This window comes from Vicugna pacos, chromosome 20 (genome assembly GCF_048564905.1).
Source record: "Vicugna pacos chromosome 20, VicPac4, whole genome shotgun sequence".
NCBI lineage: Eukaryota > Metazoa > Chordata > Mammalia > Artiodactyla > Camelidae > Vicugna > Vicugna pacos.
In genome coordinates, this window is record NC_133006.1 from 5554093 (window position 1) to 5574836 (window position 20744).

General features: G+C 43.9%; 1 protein-coding gene across 2 annotated transcripts in view; it reads right to left on the reverse strand.

The window, feature by feature from the left end:
- The window catches only part of PRIM2 (DNA primase subunit 2), a 215376-nt gene that overhangs the window by 26357 nt on the left and 168275 nt on the right, over positions 1–20744 (reverse strand). For both annotated transcript variants that reach the window (XM_072944748.1, XM_072944747.1), the window contains exons 11-12: positions 7064–7190; positions 243–325 (exon numbers count right to left, since the gene is read on the reverse strand). In XM_072944748.1, coding sequence (XP_072800849.1) covers positions 243–325; positions 7064–7190 — 210 coding nt within the window. The remainder of the gene's footprint in view (positions 1–242; positions 326–7063; positions 7191–20744) is intronic.

Below are 20744 nucleotides of genomic sequence, written 5' to 3' on the forward strand. Positions count from 1 at the left end.
GAGAGAGAAAAAAATTTTTTAAAGGTTTTCTGCTTCCCTTATTACTAAGAAAAATAAAAATGCAGCCTAGCAAGCAGAAGTAGAATTTTCCAAAAGCCAAAGCGTTAGCTTAATTCACCGGGAAGATAGGCTGCCTGGAGGGAGGCCCGACAAGGAGCGGCCGGTGCCGCGCAGAGACCAGCAAGCGGAACGGAGGGCGGCCGCGGCCACCGGGGGCCCGCGGGCAGGGCGGGCTGGCCTACCTGGTCCATCCCCGCAGGAGAGACTCTGTACGACTCCAGCTTCTGCCTCAGCAGCTCCGGGTCGCTGTGACGGAACGGGCACCCTGACGACGGAAAACAAGGCGCACACGAGGTTATTTCACAGGACTTGGCGCAGTACCACCCCCGAGAGGCTGCCTCGGCTCCCCTGCACCGTCTAACAGCTTACTAATAAAAAAAAAAAAGTCAGTTGCCCGTGGGTGCAACCGCTTTCCTCTCTTGTTTTACCTAAATGACGACTTGGCTGCACGGCTGTCGGGGAACACAGGTTCAAGAGCTCCATAAAGGGCCAGCACGTTCTCAGGCTGAGGTGCCCTTGACCGCGAGGAGGAACCAGTTTTAATCACGCTGCTTGCTACCAAGCAGAGATAATCACGGAGTGGCTACGGAACGGGTTCTCTGAAAACTTTATTTATATAATCTCACACTGTTTTCTAGCTTAAAAAAACAAAACCACAGAAAGGCATACGAGAGAAGGAAGAAAACAGAAAGAAAAACGTGCAAACTCTAAGAAATATAAAAATCTCACATCACTTCACTTTCAGATGTTAACTTTATGCCTATTTCCCACAGAGCAGAATCCATGTAAAGTTAGAGGAATCACGGATGGGAATGAGATGAACAAACAAGAAACGCTTTCATAGAAAAACAACTCATAGCCGGTGCATGTCATCTCTGTATTATTTCATGAGAGAAGGAAAGATGGACTACTAAAAATATTTGCATAAACAAGAACACAGAAGAATTGAAATGTAAAAACTATATTAGGCCAAAATCTAGAAAATTCTAGATATTTTAAGAAGAAACTGCAATAAGTCAAAAATACTTATTTTAAAATTCAATACAGGAAGTCTGATCATTTTTTTAGTCATAAAATGATGGCCCTGTAAGTTAATTAGAAACAATTGTGCAGTTTAATTAAATCAATGGAAAATCAATATGGTATCATTCATATGTAGAATCTAAAAAAAAAGAGAGAGACACTATGAACTCATCTACAAAACAGAAACAGACTCGCAGACATAGTACACAATCTTATGGTTACTGGGGAAAGGGGGCGGGAGGGGATAAATTTGGAAGTTTGATATTTATAAATTTTTTTTTAATTTTACTAATTTTTTTATTGAGGTAGAGTAGATTTACAATATTGTATAAGTTTCAGGTGTATAACATTGTGACTTACAATTTTTAAAGGTTATATTCCATTTATAGTTAGTATAAAATACTGGTTATATTCCCTTTTCCATACAATATATCCTTGTAGTTTTTCATTTCATACATAGTTAGACTTATACTAAACTGACTTTATGATGATTCACATAGACATGTGATTTGTCTGTTTTGCTATGAATGGGCAAGAGAAATTACTGGAAAATGAAAAACAGAGTTCAGAGTACTCCAAATTCTTTTTCTCTTTTTTTTTTAGCTTTTTCTTTATTGAGTTATAGTCAGTTTACAAATGTTAGCCACTATATATAAAAATAGATTTTTTTAAAAAGTTTCTTTTGTACAGCACAGGGAACTACGCTCAATATCTTGTAATAACCTTTAATGGAAAAATAAGAAAATGAATATATGTATGTATATGCAAGACTAGGACATTGTGCTGCACACCGGAAATTGACACATTGTGATTGACTACACTTCAATTTTTTAAAAAATGGAAAATCGTTTGCAGAAAAAATAATAGAAAAGAGCCTAGTTGCTAAATAAACGTGTTTCCTGAAGTCTTAACGATGAATAAAACCACCCATGATAACACTGGATTCCTACAAATTACAAAAGTCACAAAAGTCACAGAGCACAGTTTATTAAGATGAAAACTGTACTACTTTGCAGTGCGAGGAAACGTGGCGAGAAGCCGTGTAGCGCATAGCTGGGAGCCGGGAGCTGTACCGCCTGCGCCTGGATCCAGCTCCCCACTGAGTACGGGGAGACCTGGGGCAGAGTCTGTGCCTGGCTGTTGACTCAGCCTCATCCTCTGGGGGAAATGTGGGATAATCGCTCACACAGCCCCGTGAGAATGGAAGAGAAGCTCTTATCCGCTCCCGGCACACATTAAGCACTGAACACATGCTAGCTAACATTTTGATGCTAAAAAAAGCCTGACAAGGGAATCGCAAAGGATCCCAATGAGAAAGAAATGAGGCTTGGTGAAGCCCAGAATGATTAAAGGACACCAGAAAAGAGACAGACTAATTGAATTGGCCAAATTACATCTGAACTAATGCCTATACCTGTGTGAAAAGGGTCAGAAAGGGCAAAGCCAAGAAGAAACTGAAGACTGACAAAAAAACCAAAGATGACAAAAAAGCTTTCAAAGCTGTGCTCACAGAAGGAGAAAACAACTCCTACTTGGTTTCTGTCCTCCACGTCAAAGAGCATGATCTTTGAACCTGGGGAGGGTTGAACTCACAAGGTAACTGAAAGCGAAGTGAACACAGACAGAGCTAACACTGATTCCACCGAGCGTGTAACAGAACCTCCCAGCATGCGCTTGTGGACGAGAAGGATGACCACAGCCTGGAATACAGATACACCCACAAGGACTCAGGACTGGTTACTCCAGGCATTGCTGGTTAATGAAACAACGTCAACCTCTGGGATTACGTAGGTTTTGCAAATTACATGAACCCAAAAGGATAGAGGCTTCTGGTTTCCAGTCCCTGGTACATAAAGAGCTTAGAGGCTGTCGTTCCATCCTGACAAGAAAATAGCTCAACAGGCTGAAAAATCAACAACTTTTCTCAGACTCTGTCAGAGAAATGGGGTCACAGAGCAAACCACTATCCCCCAAACCTGAGAGAGAAGCAGATACAGAGAATCATGACATCCTGGCGCAGCAATCTCCATGGGATCAGTGCTGGGGCAGGAAAAACCTAACTTGTAATTGATAAATTTCTAGTCTCATCATGGTCATGCCCGTGAGGGAGGCCCAGTCATAGCAGGGGCCCCAGACTTTGTAAGCTTAACCTCCAGGAGCTCTACCAGGCGCTCACAGTTAGTGACACAGAAAGCCCCTCTTGCTTCTGGCCTGGGGATACGAGAAGTTACCATTTTTGAATACTCTACAGCTGTCTGTTCTCAGCCACGCTGCCCAAAGGAGGAACTATTTTACCACGATCTAAACAGCTGGGCTTTTATCAGAGCCTAACCTGCCCGGGGAAGGGAAACACCCAGCCACGGCCTCCTCCAGCCATCCTGTCCCACCCAACGGGGGGAGACTGAGAATCACTGTTGAGGTCACAGCCCACAGCTACGGACTCACTGGAAAACCGAGACCTATCACAGGACTAGCGAACACCCCCCCACACTTCCCATCGCACTCCTGACGGCCTGTTTCCTGGCGTTCTTCACACCCTGGATATCACGTCTTCCTTTAAAAAAAAATTACAAAGCATATGAAAAGGAAAAAAATACAGTGTGAAGAGACTGAACGAGTATCTGAACTAGAGCCAGACATGGCAGGGCTGTTGGAACTTTCAGACGGAATTTAAATTAACTATGATCAACATGCTGAGGGCTCTACTGGAAAAAGCAACGTGCAAGAACAGATGGGCGACCTAAGAGGACTGGGAATTCTAAGAAAGAATCAAAAAGAGATGCCAGGCATCACACTCTGTAACGGAAATGGAGGACGCCTTTGATGGGCTTATTACAGGCACAGCTGAGGAAAGAAACCCTGAGCTTGAAGATACGTCAGCAGAAACTTCCAAAATCGAGAAAACAGAAAGAAAAACCACTGAAGAAAAACAAGAACAGAATATTCAAGAGCTGTGCACAACTGTGGTGTTAGATATGAGAACAAGAATATGAGAAGGAGGAGACAGAGAGAGAAGGAGAGGCAGTAATGACAACGACTCTCCCCCTGATTAATGTCAGACACCAAACTGCAGATCCAGGAGGCGCACAGAACACCCAGCAGGACAGCTAGGCATACATATGCATACGTCAGAAGATCAAAAGTAAAGAAGTCTTGAAAGAAGCCAGAGAGGAAGACATCTTACCTACGGAGGAGCAAAGAAAACAATTACATCTAACTTATCCTCAAAAATCATGCAAGTAAGAAGACAGTGGGCTGAAAAAAAAATCGCACAAACCTAGAAATCCGTACCCTGCAAAGTTCTCCTTCAAAAAACCAGAAATCAGGACTTTCTCAGACAAACAAAAACTGAGGTAGTCTGTTGCCAGACCTGCAGGGCAGGACATGTTAAAAGTTCTTCAAAGAGAAGTAAAATGATATGAACCAGAACCTCAGATTTACCTAAAGAAAATCTCAATGTCAGAGAATGATAAGGAAAAGTAATATAAAAACTTCTATTTTTCTCATTCCTAATTGATCTAACAAATAAGTCTGTTCAAGATAATGGGAACAATGTATTCTATTATGTATGTTTACATACACATCTGTGTGTTTACGTATTCTCATATGTAACTGAAATGAATGACAGAATGATACAAGGGAATTAGAAATATTCGCTATTTTAAGGTACTCACAGTACCTAATGCGGCAATTTGAAAAAAGACTTGGACTAGTCTCTTTAAAAAGTAAAACCAATTTTTAAAAAGTGACAAAAAGAATCCTAATGGATATGCTAAGAAAGGAGAAAAAAATGGAATCAAAAAATACTCAATTAAAAACCACAATTAAAAGAAAAAGTGTGGAAGACAAAAAATAGAACAAAGAATATGGGCAACAAATAGAAAACAGCCACAAATATGTTAACCCAACTATATCCATGACTCTTGAAATGTCAGTGGTCACCAGTTAAAAACACCTATTAAAAATAAAGATTGTCAGAGTGGATCGAAGGACCGGACCCAGCTCTATGTTGTATACGAGAGAGCCACTTAAAATACAGAGACATATGGATTGACAGTAAAGAGACAGAGAAACACAAATCAAAGAAGTGGGAGCAGCTACATTAGTTTCGGACAGAGCCGACTTCAGAACATGGAAGTTTATCCAAGATAAAAAGAGGGTGTCACACAGTGACGCAAGGGTGAATACCCCAAGAGGATCACCACCAGTGCTGCGTCTGCACAAGGCAGCAGAGCACCAAAGCACACGCAGCAAACCTGGCAGAGCGTCAAGGAGCCTTGCTGAACTCTCTGCTGGAGCCTTCCACAGCCTCCTCAGAGCTGGGGACCCAGCAGGCCGAGGACCAGCAACGATACAGGTGAACTCACGAGCACCACCAATCAAGGGCAGAACTGGAGTCTACGACCCGACCGCGGCCAGCGGTGCGTCCCTCCCTGCGACGTGGAGAGGGCACCGCTGCAGGTGGCGCCTACAGTGGGGAAGGCCGGGGAAGGCTGTGCAAGTCTGGGGCAGGGGGTGCGTGGGGGCTCTAGGCTTGGGCTCAGCACTGCTGCGGACCTAACACTGCTCAAAAAGGTAAAGCTTATTCATTTTAAAAAAGGATAGATCTGCATGTCCGATAAATAGCAGGAGCTCACTGCGTGTTTGCTAAGTACCGCTGCCCTCGGCGTCTGCAGGGGCTGGGTCAGGACCTGCAGGAGACGCCAAACCTGAGGATGGGGAACCTCGGGCATGGGCCTCATATCCTAATCCCGCATCCTCAGGTTCCGCCAGCCTGGGATCACTCAGTCCTGCACCTATTCCCTGGGGAAAACACCCACGTGTAAGACAGACTTACACAGTTCAAAGCTGTCATGTTCAGGAGGCAGCTGTATGTTATTTTCTAATGGATGGAGTTTAAATTGAAAACAAAATAAAACAAACAGAATAGACTGGAATAAATAAGACACAACACCAGGAATAAGAAATGCAAAATCCTGCCTTTAAGCTAATAAAAATCAACTAGATTAAGTGGCGACAGGCTTTCTCAACACAAGTATCTGTCAGTTGTTTACAAAATTTAGAGGCCATAAAAATCATCCAGAGAACTTGCAAGTCCACCTGATTTTATCCACCTGAGGGTGGAGCCTAGGAGTCTGCATGTCTAAAGGAGTGGTGAGAACCATGCACCGTGTGCTCCAGCCCTGGCCACCCTTCTGTATTAAGCACGAATGCCCTGGACACACAAAGCATAAAATTCCACTTGGGATTATCTGATCTTTAGGAGCCTGAAAGTGTGTGATCGTCTGAAAAAGAGTTTCAAGATGCTAAAACAAACAAACAAAAAAAACACTGATATACCTGACAGTGAGCTTTGGTAATACAGAAAATTTACTGATGTTGACTATTAAGCCATTCTCTGGTGTACCAGACAGATGGGGAGCTTTTCAAGGTATGCTCAGAGAACTATCTTAGAAAAAAGCTTTTAAACTTAGAAATCTACAGAAAATAGATTTTTTAACCTATGACTTAAGTAAATTGGTAGATGTTTGACACCATGACTTGTTAAATCCGTCACTTCATCTTTGTTAGTCAGATAACAGTAATGAGAATAAAAATCTTTTCCTCCGTAGTTTTTGAAAATTGAGGAATCTACTAGCCTAAAATTCGAGGCACTTAATCATCAAAAGCTTTGAAGAACTCACATCAGCCTTCTAAGACACCTGCAGAACAGCGGAAGAGAACAGTGGTGAAGGGGGAGCAGAGGACTAAGAGACGGGTCCAGCCAAGTGCAGCCCAGCCGAACCACTTCCTCTCGCCCAACCCAGCTTAGTAACAAGACAAGTTGCTAGAAGCTAATGGGGCTCTGGCTTGACCCTGATGATGGACAGAAGCTACTAACCCACTCCTGTCGGGAACGCAAAGACCATTCCACCGCTGCAGCGGTTCCCACAGAGCTCTGGTTTCTAGACCTCACGACACTCCCAGCGGAGGCGCTTACCGTGGTAGTCCCCCTGGCCTGGGGGGTTGGTCAGGATAATCTTCATGCAGCTGTAAGGTGTATAGTCTGTCCTCTTGCCTTCCTTCCCGAAGCTGTGACGGATGTTGTAAGAGTAGCCTTTATCAAACTGATTGGAGGGAAAAGAAAGAAGAAAAGGCAAGGTGAGCCAGCATGGTCCCACCAGCTGGGATCAAAGGTACAAAGGGATATTTTCTAAAATATACTCAGCATTTGTGGGCAGGTGTACATTTATATCATGTACGACACTTGGGTCCTTTACACAAATAACTTTTTTAAAGGTGCAAAACTTGAAGGAAACAAATTTCTCAGATGAAGAGAGCTAAAATTTAAGTTTATGTGTTTAAAGATGAGGATAATCCTTTCCTGAGAAGAATAATCGATTTGCCCATTTCCTGGTTCGATTCCAAAGATTACGCTGGATGTAAATCATTTTGTCCATCCCTCATCCGGGTCTTCCCTGAGATCCCCCATCTGGCCTGTTCCATTCCTGCACAGCCTCTCAACGCAAGCAAGGCCTTCCTCTGCACGTTCACCGTACACAGCAAGTAGTCAGCAAACGCCTGAGGAACAAATGAGCTACTGTGACTGCCTCCTACCTGGCATTCCTGACTCCATGTCCGTAAAGCAAGATGACGGCAGAATTTAAACTAGGTAGGGTGAGGGGGAATAAAGGAACTCACACTTACGGAAAGGCCCGGTCTGGTGGGTCTAAGCTGTCTGATACTTTAAGGAAAGCAGGACAGAGGATCAGAATAAGAAATGCAAAAATTCTGTGGGTTATTTGGGTACGATTTTTACATTCATGGCTATAACTTACACTGAGTGAAATGCACAGAAAAATAAAAGAGATTAACAAGGAAAAAACAGCTTAATTGCATGTGTACCTAAGCACACGCATGGCAGTCTAACAAAGAGGTAAGATTCAAGGAGGCTTATGGACCGTCTTAGGCTGAGTTAAAGGAAAAGTGGCTTGGGAATCTCGAATTGGGGAGGCAAGTTATGAGAAGGTGAGGGGGAAATACATGGTAAATAGGGCTGTCTTGTCCCACGGATGAGAGTCTTGGGGGATAAGACTCACCTGGAGTAGCCTTCTTCCTGGAATGGAGATATCATCACAAATGTAAATTTCCTTTATAAAACGGGGCATTTACACTGTATTTTAAGGCAGTTAGGGGAGGTAGAGAGCTTTTCCTGCATCTGCTGGTTCTCTGTCGTCTTTAGTTCAAAATAATCCTCTTCCTGCCAAGCGCATATTGTCACTCGCCATCTGTCTCTACAAGGATAAGGTCACAAGCCACTGCAGTCGCTGACCTTCGACACACCCCGAAAGGAGTTCAGGGTGGAGATCAGGAGTGAGGTGCTCTGTGCTCTGGGAAAACTGGCCGAAGAGGCCTTCAGATGGTCAGATATTTTCAAGAGAAGATTTTACGAGCCCCAGTTCTCGCATCTTCTCCCAACTAGAGAAGTACAGAAATCATGGAGACACCTGCTCCTCCTGACTGGCTGCAGCCTTCGGTCAAAAGGTGTGCTTGACTGCACGTGTCCCCGTCACCAAAATCACATCAATACTGACGTCCCCACCTCTTCGGAGCAGTTCCTCAGAGCTGTCTGAGAGGCTGTCTCCCGAGCTATAGTCCTCATTTTGCCCCAGATAAAACTTAAATCACGATTCTCATGTTGTGTACTTTTTTTTTCCAGTCAACAAAGTGGGGTATTCTGGGATGGCATATTCCAGTACCCTTCACCCAACGTGAACTGTGTAACACTTTTTCCAACACCATTTATTGAAGGTATTTTCCTTTCCTTATTAAATAAATCGCTTTGGCACCCTTGTTAAGTTTGACCATGCACGAGTGGTCTACTTTCGGATGCTGGGTTAGACCACTGCTCTCTAGGTCTGTCTCCCGTTTTGCCAATGCCTCACTGTCTTGGTTATAAAATCTTTAGCGTTAAGTCTCAAATTCAGATAATGTTAAGTCCTCCTGCTGTGTTCTTTTTCAATATGACTTTGGCTATTCTATGTCTTTGCATTTATTGCCACATACATTTCAGAATTTCTACTAAAAAAAAAAGACTGCTGGAATTTTCAGTAATCAGTAGCTTATGGTTTCTTAACTACCTCTACAATCAGGAAAACAAATGGAATTTCAACAAAAGAAAACTCCCCCCCACCCAGATTTCCAAATATCATTAAATTTCATTGGTGAAAACAAGAATGTTAAAAGTTCAGCAAACAGCTTTTATAAACAGCTTCTGTTTGTTACAGTAACCATAATCAATCTCTTTGTGCAAACTTTTAGGTATGAATTGAATTGAATTAGATACAAGGTTTCTGTGTGTTCATCAGAAAATACTGAAAGAGCCTTCTGATCAGTCATTCTGTTAAGGTCATGGAAAGCTACTCTCGCTAAAGGAAGAAAAGCTAAAATTTGCATCTTTCTCCTTGCTTTCTTTTCCAATGTATTCACCACCCGTGTCTACGTATGTCTAAACTTTGGACCTCACCAAGCTCTCAGACTACTCACGTATTTATCATACAGGTTATCTTCTCTAGTTTTCAGACTGACAAAGTCTTGAAATACCGTGCAGAGGTACCTTGACTGGGTGATGTCTTTTAGAGAACATTTAGGCGCCCCCATCCACCACTCAGAGGAACACCTCTAAGTGTTCACGTGGGAAGAGGTGGCGAGAACCAAATGGAAAACACACTCTTCCATCGTGGAGCCTCCATCCCACTCCACCCGGGGATGGGAAATGGTCTGAAGGTGGAGGAGTGCAAGCTGGCACCCTCCCAAGTTGGTCCTGACAGCCCAGCTGTGGCACTGCAATCCGTTTTACTGCCAAAGACACCAGCAAATTCTTTGCTGGGCCATAATGTTTCCCTGGAACTCAAGATAAACGATGCGGCAGCACAGCTTCACTGTGCCCCTGCTCCGTCTCATTCAGAGTCTCTCTGATGCCCCTGCCTTCCATCCTAGTCCCACCCATGGCCTAGGGATCTCATCCTGTCACATGCTGAGAAGTGTTTATACCTAATCTACTCAGAAATCACGAGTACATGGACTCAGAGACCATGCTGTAAGCCTCTAACTGCCAAGAGCAGTGCCTGGTCTTCCCCAGAAGAAAGTCTTTCCTGCCACGAAGGGCCCCAAGACCAAACATCAGTCCTACTGTCAAAACAACAAACACCACCAGTCATCAGTCAGGCTCAGCTTACATGGCAGTGTGAGGACGGTGACCACCAGGTACCCTTCAGAGACTGAATTCCAAAAAGGAAACTCTCCTTGACCTACACCAGCCAAACAGCCACACACACAGGGGCAGAGAACAGGGTAAAGATATGACAGGTTTTGACAAAGACGTTTTCTATCCCTTTTTGGTGAGCTGTTTCCTACTCACACGGATCCAGAACCCTAACTTACACATTTAAAAACACCCAGAGGGAGGATCTGCCAAGTCCAGGGGACCTCCTTCAATGCCCGGAATCCAGGAAGTTTCGTCATCATAAATGCCCACAGGAACTCACAGCTCAGCAGCAGGCCCGCACAGGTAAAGGGACCCGGACTGGGAGAGGCCGTGCAATCACCCCACGACCTCTGCCGACACCCATTCTTGCCGACTGTCCTCCAGCTTTAGACTGTCCCTTCTTGTGCAACTTCCCTAAAGTTTTACTTAACAATGCTGACAACCAGAAGGCATGGTATAGGCACTGAATACACAGTAGCCCCCTTTTAAAATGCTTACTTTCTAAACTACTCAACTAACTACGATCTGTAAAATGAATTTTGCCATCAGTCACCTACAGATTCCAAATACTTTAACTCTTAACTTTAACCACAGTTTAACTCAGTGAGGTCACTGAAATATCACACATATTCTAAGCAAATAACACACTGAAGGAGCCTAGAGACCAAGGCTAATAGTTAAGACAAGGGCTTTAAGTCAGATACCTGAGTTTCAATCTTGTCGCTACCACATGCTGGCTGTGTGACCTTGGACAGGTGACTCAACCTCTCTATATATCAGTTCCCTTATACAGCACATACAAAGGAGTGATGCCTAACACGTGGGGTTGGTGTGGGGGTAAGCCAAGAGCTCATCTTCACAAAGCACTGGGCACAGCATCTAGCACAGAATAAGCTTTGAATCGAATATACTTCAGAGTTACCAATACCAAAAAAGCAAATAACCCAATCCAAAAATGGCCAGAAGACCTAAATAGACATTTCCCCAAAGAAGCCATCCAGATGGCCAACAAACACATGAAAAGATGCTCAGCATCACTGATTAGCAGAGACGTGCAAATCAGAACTACAAGGAGGTATCACCTCACACCAGCCAGAATGGCCATCATCAAAAGGTCTACAAGTAATAAACGCTGGAGAGAGTGTGGAGAAAGGGGACCCTCCGGCACTGCGACTTCCTTGTTGTAGGAGCAGATGGCGGGTGACGGTTTGTAGCCAGCACTATTAACTAGTGGGTCAGCCCCGGCGCGTTGTTTAATATTCCTTAAATTACTTCTGCATTTTGCCTCCAACTTCCTCATCAGAAAAACCTGAAGTCTAGTTACTCCCTCTAACTCTTAGAGGGACTTAAATCGGCTAAGCAAGCTGATGTCTGTAACACAGCTGGAAGGTACTGTTGCTGTTACTTTAATTCAGTAAACTACCTCCTAGGGTGTGCTAAATATTTCTTCTGCTCTGTAAGTTTGTTCACTTCTCATTGGTGAGAACTCAGCAGGTGGTGAGGCGGCAAAGGTGTTAGAGACAGAACTCAGGCTTTGGTTCTAGCCCTGCCACTGACCGGAGGAGCGTTAGACAATTACAAATTACCTCGGTCTCTTTTTTCCCTTTTTCATACTGTAATCATGAGCCCTGTCCTTCACTCTTGTGCAAAAGCACTTTGTAAACTGTAAAATGCTAAGTATATATTATGATTATTTGCTACAAGTATTTGTATAAAACTTGCATACACTAGTTTGTGCCGTGTTTGAAAGGTGAAATTTTAAAAGTAAGTTCCACTTTTTATTCAAGTATATCTCTGAGTAACTCCTGGGAGTTCACTTGAAAGAGTGTGGATCACCCACCAGAAGAGTCTGGGGGGACCAGGGCACACCGCACCAAAGTGAGCCTTCTGGGCAGATGGGTTATTTTGAGTTAAAGGCCACTGAGAAACTGTTGTAGGAAAAACTCTAAAAACAGCCTACAAGTTTTCCAAGATGTCTCCCTCCTGAAAAAGGAGGACTCTCAACAACTCTTACGAAACGGAGAAGGCGGGCTTTAATCTTCTTGACGAACCTCCCTAAATAACCCATGTTTACTATGCTTTTCCTTGTCAGCTTCCCACACTTGCCTCCCCAGGCCCAGGAGCCCCAGACTCCTTTTCCTTTATTTAGCATCTGAGCCCAAACTGAAACCACCCCTTTGCTTACTCATCCCTGGGCGTCCCGGGTGTACAGGTGACGAAGGAGTCAGTGAACCTCCGTTCGTTTTAGTCTGTCTTTGGCCAGTCTCCCTGGAGGTTCCATTCCTCGCCTATGGTTTCATCTGGGAAAGCAGGACCTGAATTCTCCATCTTCACAGCCTGATCCCTTTCCCTAAAGCCATGGAGAACATTTTCAGTTCTAGACCCCAGGACAGGCAGAGCTTCCTTCCTTCGAATTCCCCCTTGAGGCGGGGTCAAGCGAAAATTCTGAGTCACCGCTTTGTTAGAAAATGGAAAAACAGTGAAATGCTAGAAATCCACAGAAAGAAGTATAAGATAAAATGATCCCATGTAGTTTTATAAGGTAGTTGATCAAGTAGACCACTTTCAGGGAAGCCAAGAGAGCAAAAAAGAAAGATCAGCGGTGGCTCTGTCAGAACCCTGCCCGAGTCCCCCGAGGATGCGGGAGGCGCGGTGCTACTGGGTTCATCTTCCTCATGCTCTGCTATAGGGACTGCCCCCAAACAGACTCAGAAAACAAGACTTGAGGGTCTTCTGTGCCCCAGGGCTGTCTCCATTGTTCTATCTGCAGCTATGAAATAAAGAACATCATTTCTAAATTCCTAATGGGCAATTTAGGACAACTGTGCCCTGTTATTAGCAATAGAAACCAAAGCAATGCTTGGTGACGTTTCAGTAATAAAGGCTTCCTTTCCACAGGTCCCCAGCAGTGACACAGTGGTTCTTCTTAGACTCTTCACTACTTTTAAGGTATGGAAGTTAGGTGCCCCTATGTCATAACCGTGCAAACTAAGGTTTCAAGAGGGCAAGTGAATAGTTATTTGGATTACTTGGTGGAAAAGAGACAGAGTTAAAATTCTTAGTCTTCTACCTTCAGGAAACTACTACAAAATTATAAGTGGAGGGAATGAAAAAAAAATGCAGGAGATGTCAGTTATCCACAGCAGACATTCTCCTGCAGGCTGCTTCCCCACTGTCACTCAACTGCACAGCGACATCTGACAGTCACACTGAGTCCGGGTGAAAAAAGATGTCCTGAATAGCGGGGAAAACTGTCTGCTCTCAAAGAAATGGTAACTCCACCAAGACACTCAAGGAGCATTCATTTACTTCCTAATTCGCCAGAATTTTAGAACCACTAACAATGGTAAATTTGAAGTTAAACATCAGAAATGAAAAAACACTAAATAGTGTTTCATCTGTTTTCAAATTACCGGGCACTCTTGACAGGCCTCCCCCTCTGACACCCTAGCTGGGGCATGTCGGGGAACTGGAGGGCAAGCCTAGGGGCAGAGGAGAGGGGGCGCCCCTCCCTGGCAACTGGGTCAGGAGCTTGAGCAAGTGTACCTTCCAGATCAGTCAGAATTTCGGAGCTGGAGCCAGGGTGAGCCTCACACGATTTAAACAGAGGCCTCCACAAGCCAACCCCAAGAAGACACCGGCCAGGCGGGGGGAGCTGTGCGGTGGGTCACTTGGCCCTCTGTTCAGCCGGCGTGCCCGGCACTCAGAAGGGACAGGCTCGGGATGGAATCTCAGCATCCCGCCCGGAACGCTGGCTCCAGAAAGCCTGCACTGCTCACTGCTATGCACGCCGCTGACACAGCAGTGACGGGAGACGTGTTCAGATCCCAAGTTCAAAGGCAGGAACCACAGGCAACCCTTCCTTCACTGAAACAAAAGCACTTCCTGAATCACGGACTCAGAGCCCAAAAGACTAAACTTAGTAACCCTTCAAAGGCGGCCCGTTTATCTCCATCTCACTGTAGCTAAAGGCCAGGCCTGACACCCTGAGAAGCAGAGGAGGCGGCCTGCCGTCGGGCCCTGCAGCTGGGGCTGCACTGGGCTTTCCACCCCAGGCACAGAGAAAAGGCCGCAAATACCACCTGGGCCGGCACGCAGGGCGCGAGCTGACGCGGGGCTGCACCCCCCAGGGCAGGGCTCCTTCATCTCCCCAGGCAGAGTGCTGATTCTTACCAACTTTTTGAAGTAGCAATAAATGTACATTTATTCAACTTCTGCTAGATTCATTTCATCCTGTTCACTCACTTCCTACATTTGGTTTTGGCCAATTTTTTTTATACTCTGCTTTTCTAGATTACCTCATCTGAGTACTTTCATCCACAATACTCATATTTCCTAGAACTGAACTTCTGTTATGGAATTTTAAAGCTCTAGCTTTACCATTAAAAAGATGTCTCAAGATACTATTCACTTGGGGGGAGGGTATAGCTCAGTGGTAGAGCACGTGCTTAGCATGCACGAGGGCCTGGGTTCAATCCCCAGTGCCTCCTCTGAAAAATAAATAAACCTGATTACCTGCCCCTGCCAAAAAACAAAACAAAACAAAAAAAACTACTCATAATCTAGTGTGTGTGTGTGTGTGTGTGTGTGTGTGTGTGTGTATAAAATGTGCAATAAATCTAAGGTTTCGAAGAGTTACCAGGATTATTGGAAAAATATAACTTCCGAATCTTAAAAATGTTAGGAACTAGCTAAGTATTTCTCATAATAAACCCTTAAACATTTACATATATATTAATAATAGTTCTGTGATATCTTTCTGAGTTCACAAAGGTCCAGAATTGTCATATATTCCTGGCAGATAAAAGGTGTAGTTTATCAACATATACAATTTAACTGTTTTTCCTGTTAAGTTCTTTTTTTCTTGCACTCCATTTTGTACAATATTAACATGGCCACTCCAGTTTTCTTTTTGATCCCACTTGCTGGCCTTCCTCTCTCCACCTTTGCTGTCAATCCTTCTGCCTCAGGAAATCCGGAATAAACAGCTAGTGGGTAACTGGCTACCCAGGAGCCCCCTCTAGTGGTGACTCACAGCATATTAAAATACACATTTTCCTATCAATGTCCAAAATGAGCCAGACTATACAAAACAGACAAGATCTCTAGTACACTCTCACTTCCATCATAATTATAAAATCAGCTCCAAAAGAACTTTACAAAGTAACGGCTAAAAGGAGAACTTGATTTTCCCAGAGTCATAATAACAGAGCTAGATATTTCACTTAGTAGACAGTACGTCATTTTCTAGTCATCTAAGTGTGGCTACACAACAGATGACTGAAAGGAAACATCACACTAGACTTTAAAAGGTAGCAATGAATGACAGAATGCGTCGAGCCCTGAAAGAACAAAGGGCACGCGATCAAGTTTTAATTTCCAGTGACTAGCCAGACTGTTCCCTGACAATTTCGGGGACAAAAAGGAGACATAGGTGCCTGTTGCAGGCAGGTGTTCTCTTTCTCTTCTAGAGGCTGGGAAGCAGTCATTCCCACTGGGCGAGACTCAATTCCCTAAGACTGCATCCGGAGACCAAAAGAGAAATATGCAAAATATTACATCAAGAGTTAAAATAATGTATTTTGAGTGACAGATGGCTAATTTATTTTTCAAGGGAGTTTACAAGGCCTTTTGGGGAACTGGGTGATTCCAGGACCAAGGCAGGGAAAAACACAACAGGTGCCCGGAGCATCCCGTGGTGCTAGAGAGGATGTGCTCAGAAAGAGGATGCGGGCCTGGCGAGGGCCTGGGAACCGGCCTGAGGGGGCTCTCAATGGCCAGAGCTGGACCACTTGAGCAATAAAACCAACAGCAACAGCACTGAATTATAACCCACAGGATGAAATGTATAATTCATCGAGTAGCCATGGGCACACAGTGTTACAAATTACTGAATAAATAAGTAAACAGGGGAAGAAGGGACAGCTTTTCCTTAAAGAAGAATTGAAACTGATAAATGGAGGACAGAGAAAAAGAAAATAACCATCAGAGCATCATAAAATAATAGTTGCAGGCAAAGTCCACCAGGGATGCTAAAATCAGTGGGGGCACAGGATACGTGCACAGTCTAAAATGCCTCCCCCAAGACACTCTGAGGGGAAAAGGGGAACCCCGCAGGGGAGAGGCCCCGCGGACAGCACCTGAACCCAGCGGTCACGGCTGACACCACCAGTGGTAAGTTACGTGGGCATCACACACCCCTTGACATGATGCGGTCAGGAGGGTGTTCCTGCGAAAAACAGACAACCTCCATCTAATCCTGAGAAAGCAGTGAATAAACCCAAAGTGAGAGACAATCTATGAAAAGCTGACCAGTTCCTCTCAAAAGTACTAAGGTCATGAAAGACAAGGAAAGACAGAAACTGTCCCAGATGCAACGCTGGGTGGAACCTCGAACAGCAGAGGGACAACCGTGAGAAACCGGTGACATCTGGATCAAGTCTCCATCAATGGTACTGCACCAGCATTAATGTGCTGATTTTGATACCTGTGTAGTTATTATCGGGGGAGGCTGAGTGCCACAGGGAACTCCTGGTACCATTTTTGCAATTCTTCTGTTAAGTCTAACATTTTTTCAAAATAAAAAGTCTATATACCAGGCAATGGACTAGGTGAAAACAGGCTGTCGCATTTGATTCTCACAACAACCCTGCAGAATTGGTGTGGTTATCTCTATCTTACAGCCTGGAAAGTCGAGGCCTGGAACGATTAAGTGGAACGTTCAAACGCACACAGTACAATATTGTGTCGGGACTGATGCCACTTTATCCCTTGCTCAACGTCCGTGTTCTTTCTCTCACTTTATGATAAACACACGAAAATGCATTTATCCCCCCAGGAAGCACAGTGACCTCTTCGGAAACTAGAGAAAAAATTTTAAGTGTCGACAACAGCTGAAGCTCTTCTTAGAACTTAGCGTTAATTTTCAATTTCCTTAAAGTATGTGGTATTAGGGAAACAAAAAAGGGTTTCGACCGTGTTACTAATAAGTAAAGCCCTTTGAATTTACTGTAACGTCTAGCAAACCTCGCAGAACCCTACAGATCACCCTACAGAACCGTACGCCTCCCAGCCCCAAGTACCAGAAAGGAGGGTCATTCACCTCTAACAGGCACAGGCGTTTTCTTAAACAATTAAAAGGTCTCTAGCTTAGAAAACTCAAGTGAATTTTCATGTTTATTTTAGTGGGTTTTACCCTGGTCACATTGTACTGTTAACGTACGCAGGCAACATACAGGTGTTATTTAAGACAAAGCAGCAGCACATCAAAGTCAAGGGAAGTGTCAGAGAAATGATAAAACGTTCACCGCGGACGAGAAATACGTCCCTCTTGGCCCTTTACTGACATGTGACAGGAGCCACGGTAATGATAGGTTACTCCATCCTGTGAATTATGACAAAGGATCGGAATGAAAGTCTCAAACCCAACTGGCTGCCTTCTTATAACCAAATGTAACTCCACTGAATTATTGATGGATTGTGTTTTCAGCAATGCAGGAAGATGGCCCCGCCAAGGGAAGGCTGTGTAAACTTACTGCATGGCTTCAGGTTATCTGTTTGCTTCTAACTCTGATGTGCTCTCTCATTAAGAAACTGAATTTATTTTGCCGTGCTGTTCTTTCCAATGAACTACTCACCAGGGACGTGCTAACAGAAAAGGCCAAGACAAAACAGGAAATTGCATCTTTTTTTCCCCAATTCCATCAACTTCTTAAAGCACATATTTTCAAGTGTTAGAAGACGCTTTAAATAGCCCAGCAATCTCACACATCCACTCGTGGGAACGGAACTTGGAGATGCACGTGTGAGTGAGGCCTCGCAGCACGCGCGGTCCCGTCCGCAGGGCAGCTGGGAGGCCCCGGCCTGCTGAGCCGAGGTGAACTCGGAGAGCTTGCCACATTCCAAAACAGAATGTTTTGAGCTTTGTTCAAAATAAGATTGTGAAGCCCACAGTACCTTAATCAAGGAAGACAAAAGCCAAACCAGAAGGCAGGCAGCTTATGTCAAACTGTGAATACGAAAACTACTGTATCTATATTTTACATACAATTCTCACCTATCAAGAGTGAATTTTCAAGCCACTTGGTGATTACCAGTTCATGTATTTCCACTGTATTACTGAAGTACATAGAAGCACTTAACTCACTGTATTCCCTGACGGACCCCGAGTAAGGACTTCCCCGGCAGCACGTCTGAAACCGCGGTCTGGCTGTGGCCCCCTCTCCTGGGCGCACTCGCCGGACCCAACACGTCTCGGCTGCCCGCCCTGTGTAGCGCCAGACCCAGAACCGCCTGTCCCCAAGCAGCAGGAAGGGCAAGTGCATCCCAGTGGTATTCAGTGGTCTCCCAGGCTCCACTGTCATGACTGGGCACACATTAAAACTCAACAGATAAAAATCACCGTCTGGGGCTAGACAACTGACTGTCACTGACTGGCTCTGCTATCTTGATGGACACAGATGGAGAGGGAGAGAGCCATCGGGCGAGGTCACACCTTCACGATCCTCTGGCCGTATTGTTCCATCTAATACTTATCAAATGAATGACTTTTCACTTCAGTCTCTTTTCTGGGCGTGAGCTAGGAAAATCGCCATCTTTCTAGAAAAAGGGTGGCAGACAGCATGGTGGGGGAGCCGAGGCTGTCCCTGCTGACCTGCAGACCTCTAGGATCTTGGGCTCCCTGCTCCTGCCCGGTGCCTTAGAGGCCCTGAGTAAACATTTATTGATACCACTAATTACCTTGCCCTGGTATTTCCTATAAGTAATTACTAGAAAGTTCAAAGACAGCCACTTGTAAGTTCTATAAGCAGTTGGCTTTGAATAATTTGCAATACTTTTCTCAGTACCATAATCACTATTTTATAGTAAAAGAACTAACAGGAGGATTAATTCTCCAAAACCACAGCAAGAGTACAGAAATAAAATCGAAGTGGCCATGTTCACTTTTCTGTTCAATTCATTACAACCTGTCTCTGTCACCAACCATACAGAAATATTAAACATGTGGATAGAAAGGCACGTCCCTCAGGCAATTAATTATTAAGGGATCTTCCTCTCGTAACTTTTTTTCTATGCTATGTCACATTTAGAAACTTTGAGGGAAAAAAAAACTGCATTGCTTTTGCCTGGATAGTTACCTACGTAGGTTATCATGTGAAACATTTTCCTCCTGAAATACACACACACACATGCGCACACACACACACACACTCACACACACTCACATCCATTTATGATCTTTAAAATATGTATACAAATAATGCCTTAAATTACCATACTGCTATAAAAAAATTTCTTGCATAGCTATCTTTCTCAGTTTCTCGTGTCATAAATTCAACATTTACTAGAAATTATTTCCATTTCTGCTTTATAAAGAAAAGCGATCCCTGAACTAAGAACTCTTAGCAAACATTAATTCAGACTTGATGATTTAAATAACAAGAGTAATAACCAAAAAATTAAGCTGTAGACAGCTGTGAACATCGAAGCCTGGTGCTCTGATGTGACAACTGTTAGGATCCCAAGTCTGCTAGCCACGTACTACGCAGATCAATTTTCTTTAAAATCCGAAAACTGCTCCTAGGGTTCTATATATGCAGCACGCAAATGAGCAGAACAGTAATGAGGAGGGTTAACACATGTAAAATTACAGGAATAATAATATTTTGATGCATGGCTCTAAGGAGTGATTTGCTGAATGCTAATAATCCCCAAATCAGGTTGGTGCACTTAATTTGTTTCTAAAGAAATAAAAGCACAGTATCACTTCTGAAATTTAAATAGCTGATAATGAGAACGCTTTCACCAAGCAGCTGCAACATCAGATGAGTGATATCAATGCAGAAGAATATGGTTTTTTTTCAAGTTATAGTCAGTTTACAATGTTGTGTCAATTTCCAGTGTAGAGTACAGTTTTTCAGTTATACATGAACATACATATGTTCACTGTCACATTCTTTTTCACTGTGAGCTACCACAAGGTCTTATATACATTTCTCTGTGCTATACAATATAGTCTTGTTTATCTATTCTACATATGCCTGTCAGTAAAATTTCAAACTCTCAGTCTGTCCCTTCTCATCCCCCTCCCCCTCAGTAACCACAAGTTTATATTCTACGTCTGTGAGTCTGTTTCTGTTTTGCATTTATGTTCATTTATCTTTTTCTTTCTTCCTTCCTTCCTTTCTTTTTTTTAAGATTTCCATCTCATGGTATGAGCAATCTCATATGGTATTTTTCTTTCTCTTTCTGGCTTACTTCACTTAGAATGACATTCTCCAGGAACATCCATGTTGCTGCAAATGGCGCTATGTGGTCGTTTTTTATGGCTGAGTAGTATTCCATTGTATAAATATACCACATCTTCTTTATCCAGTCATCTGTCGATGGACATTTAGGCTGTTTCCATGTCTTG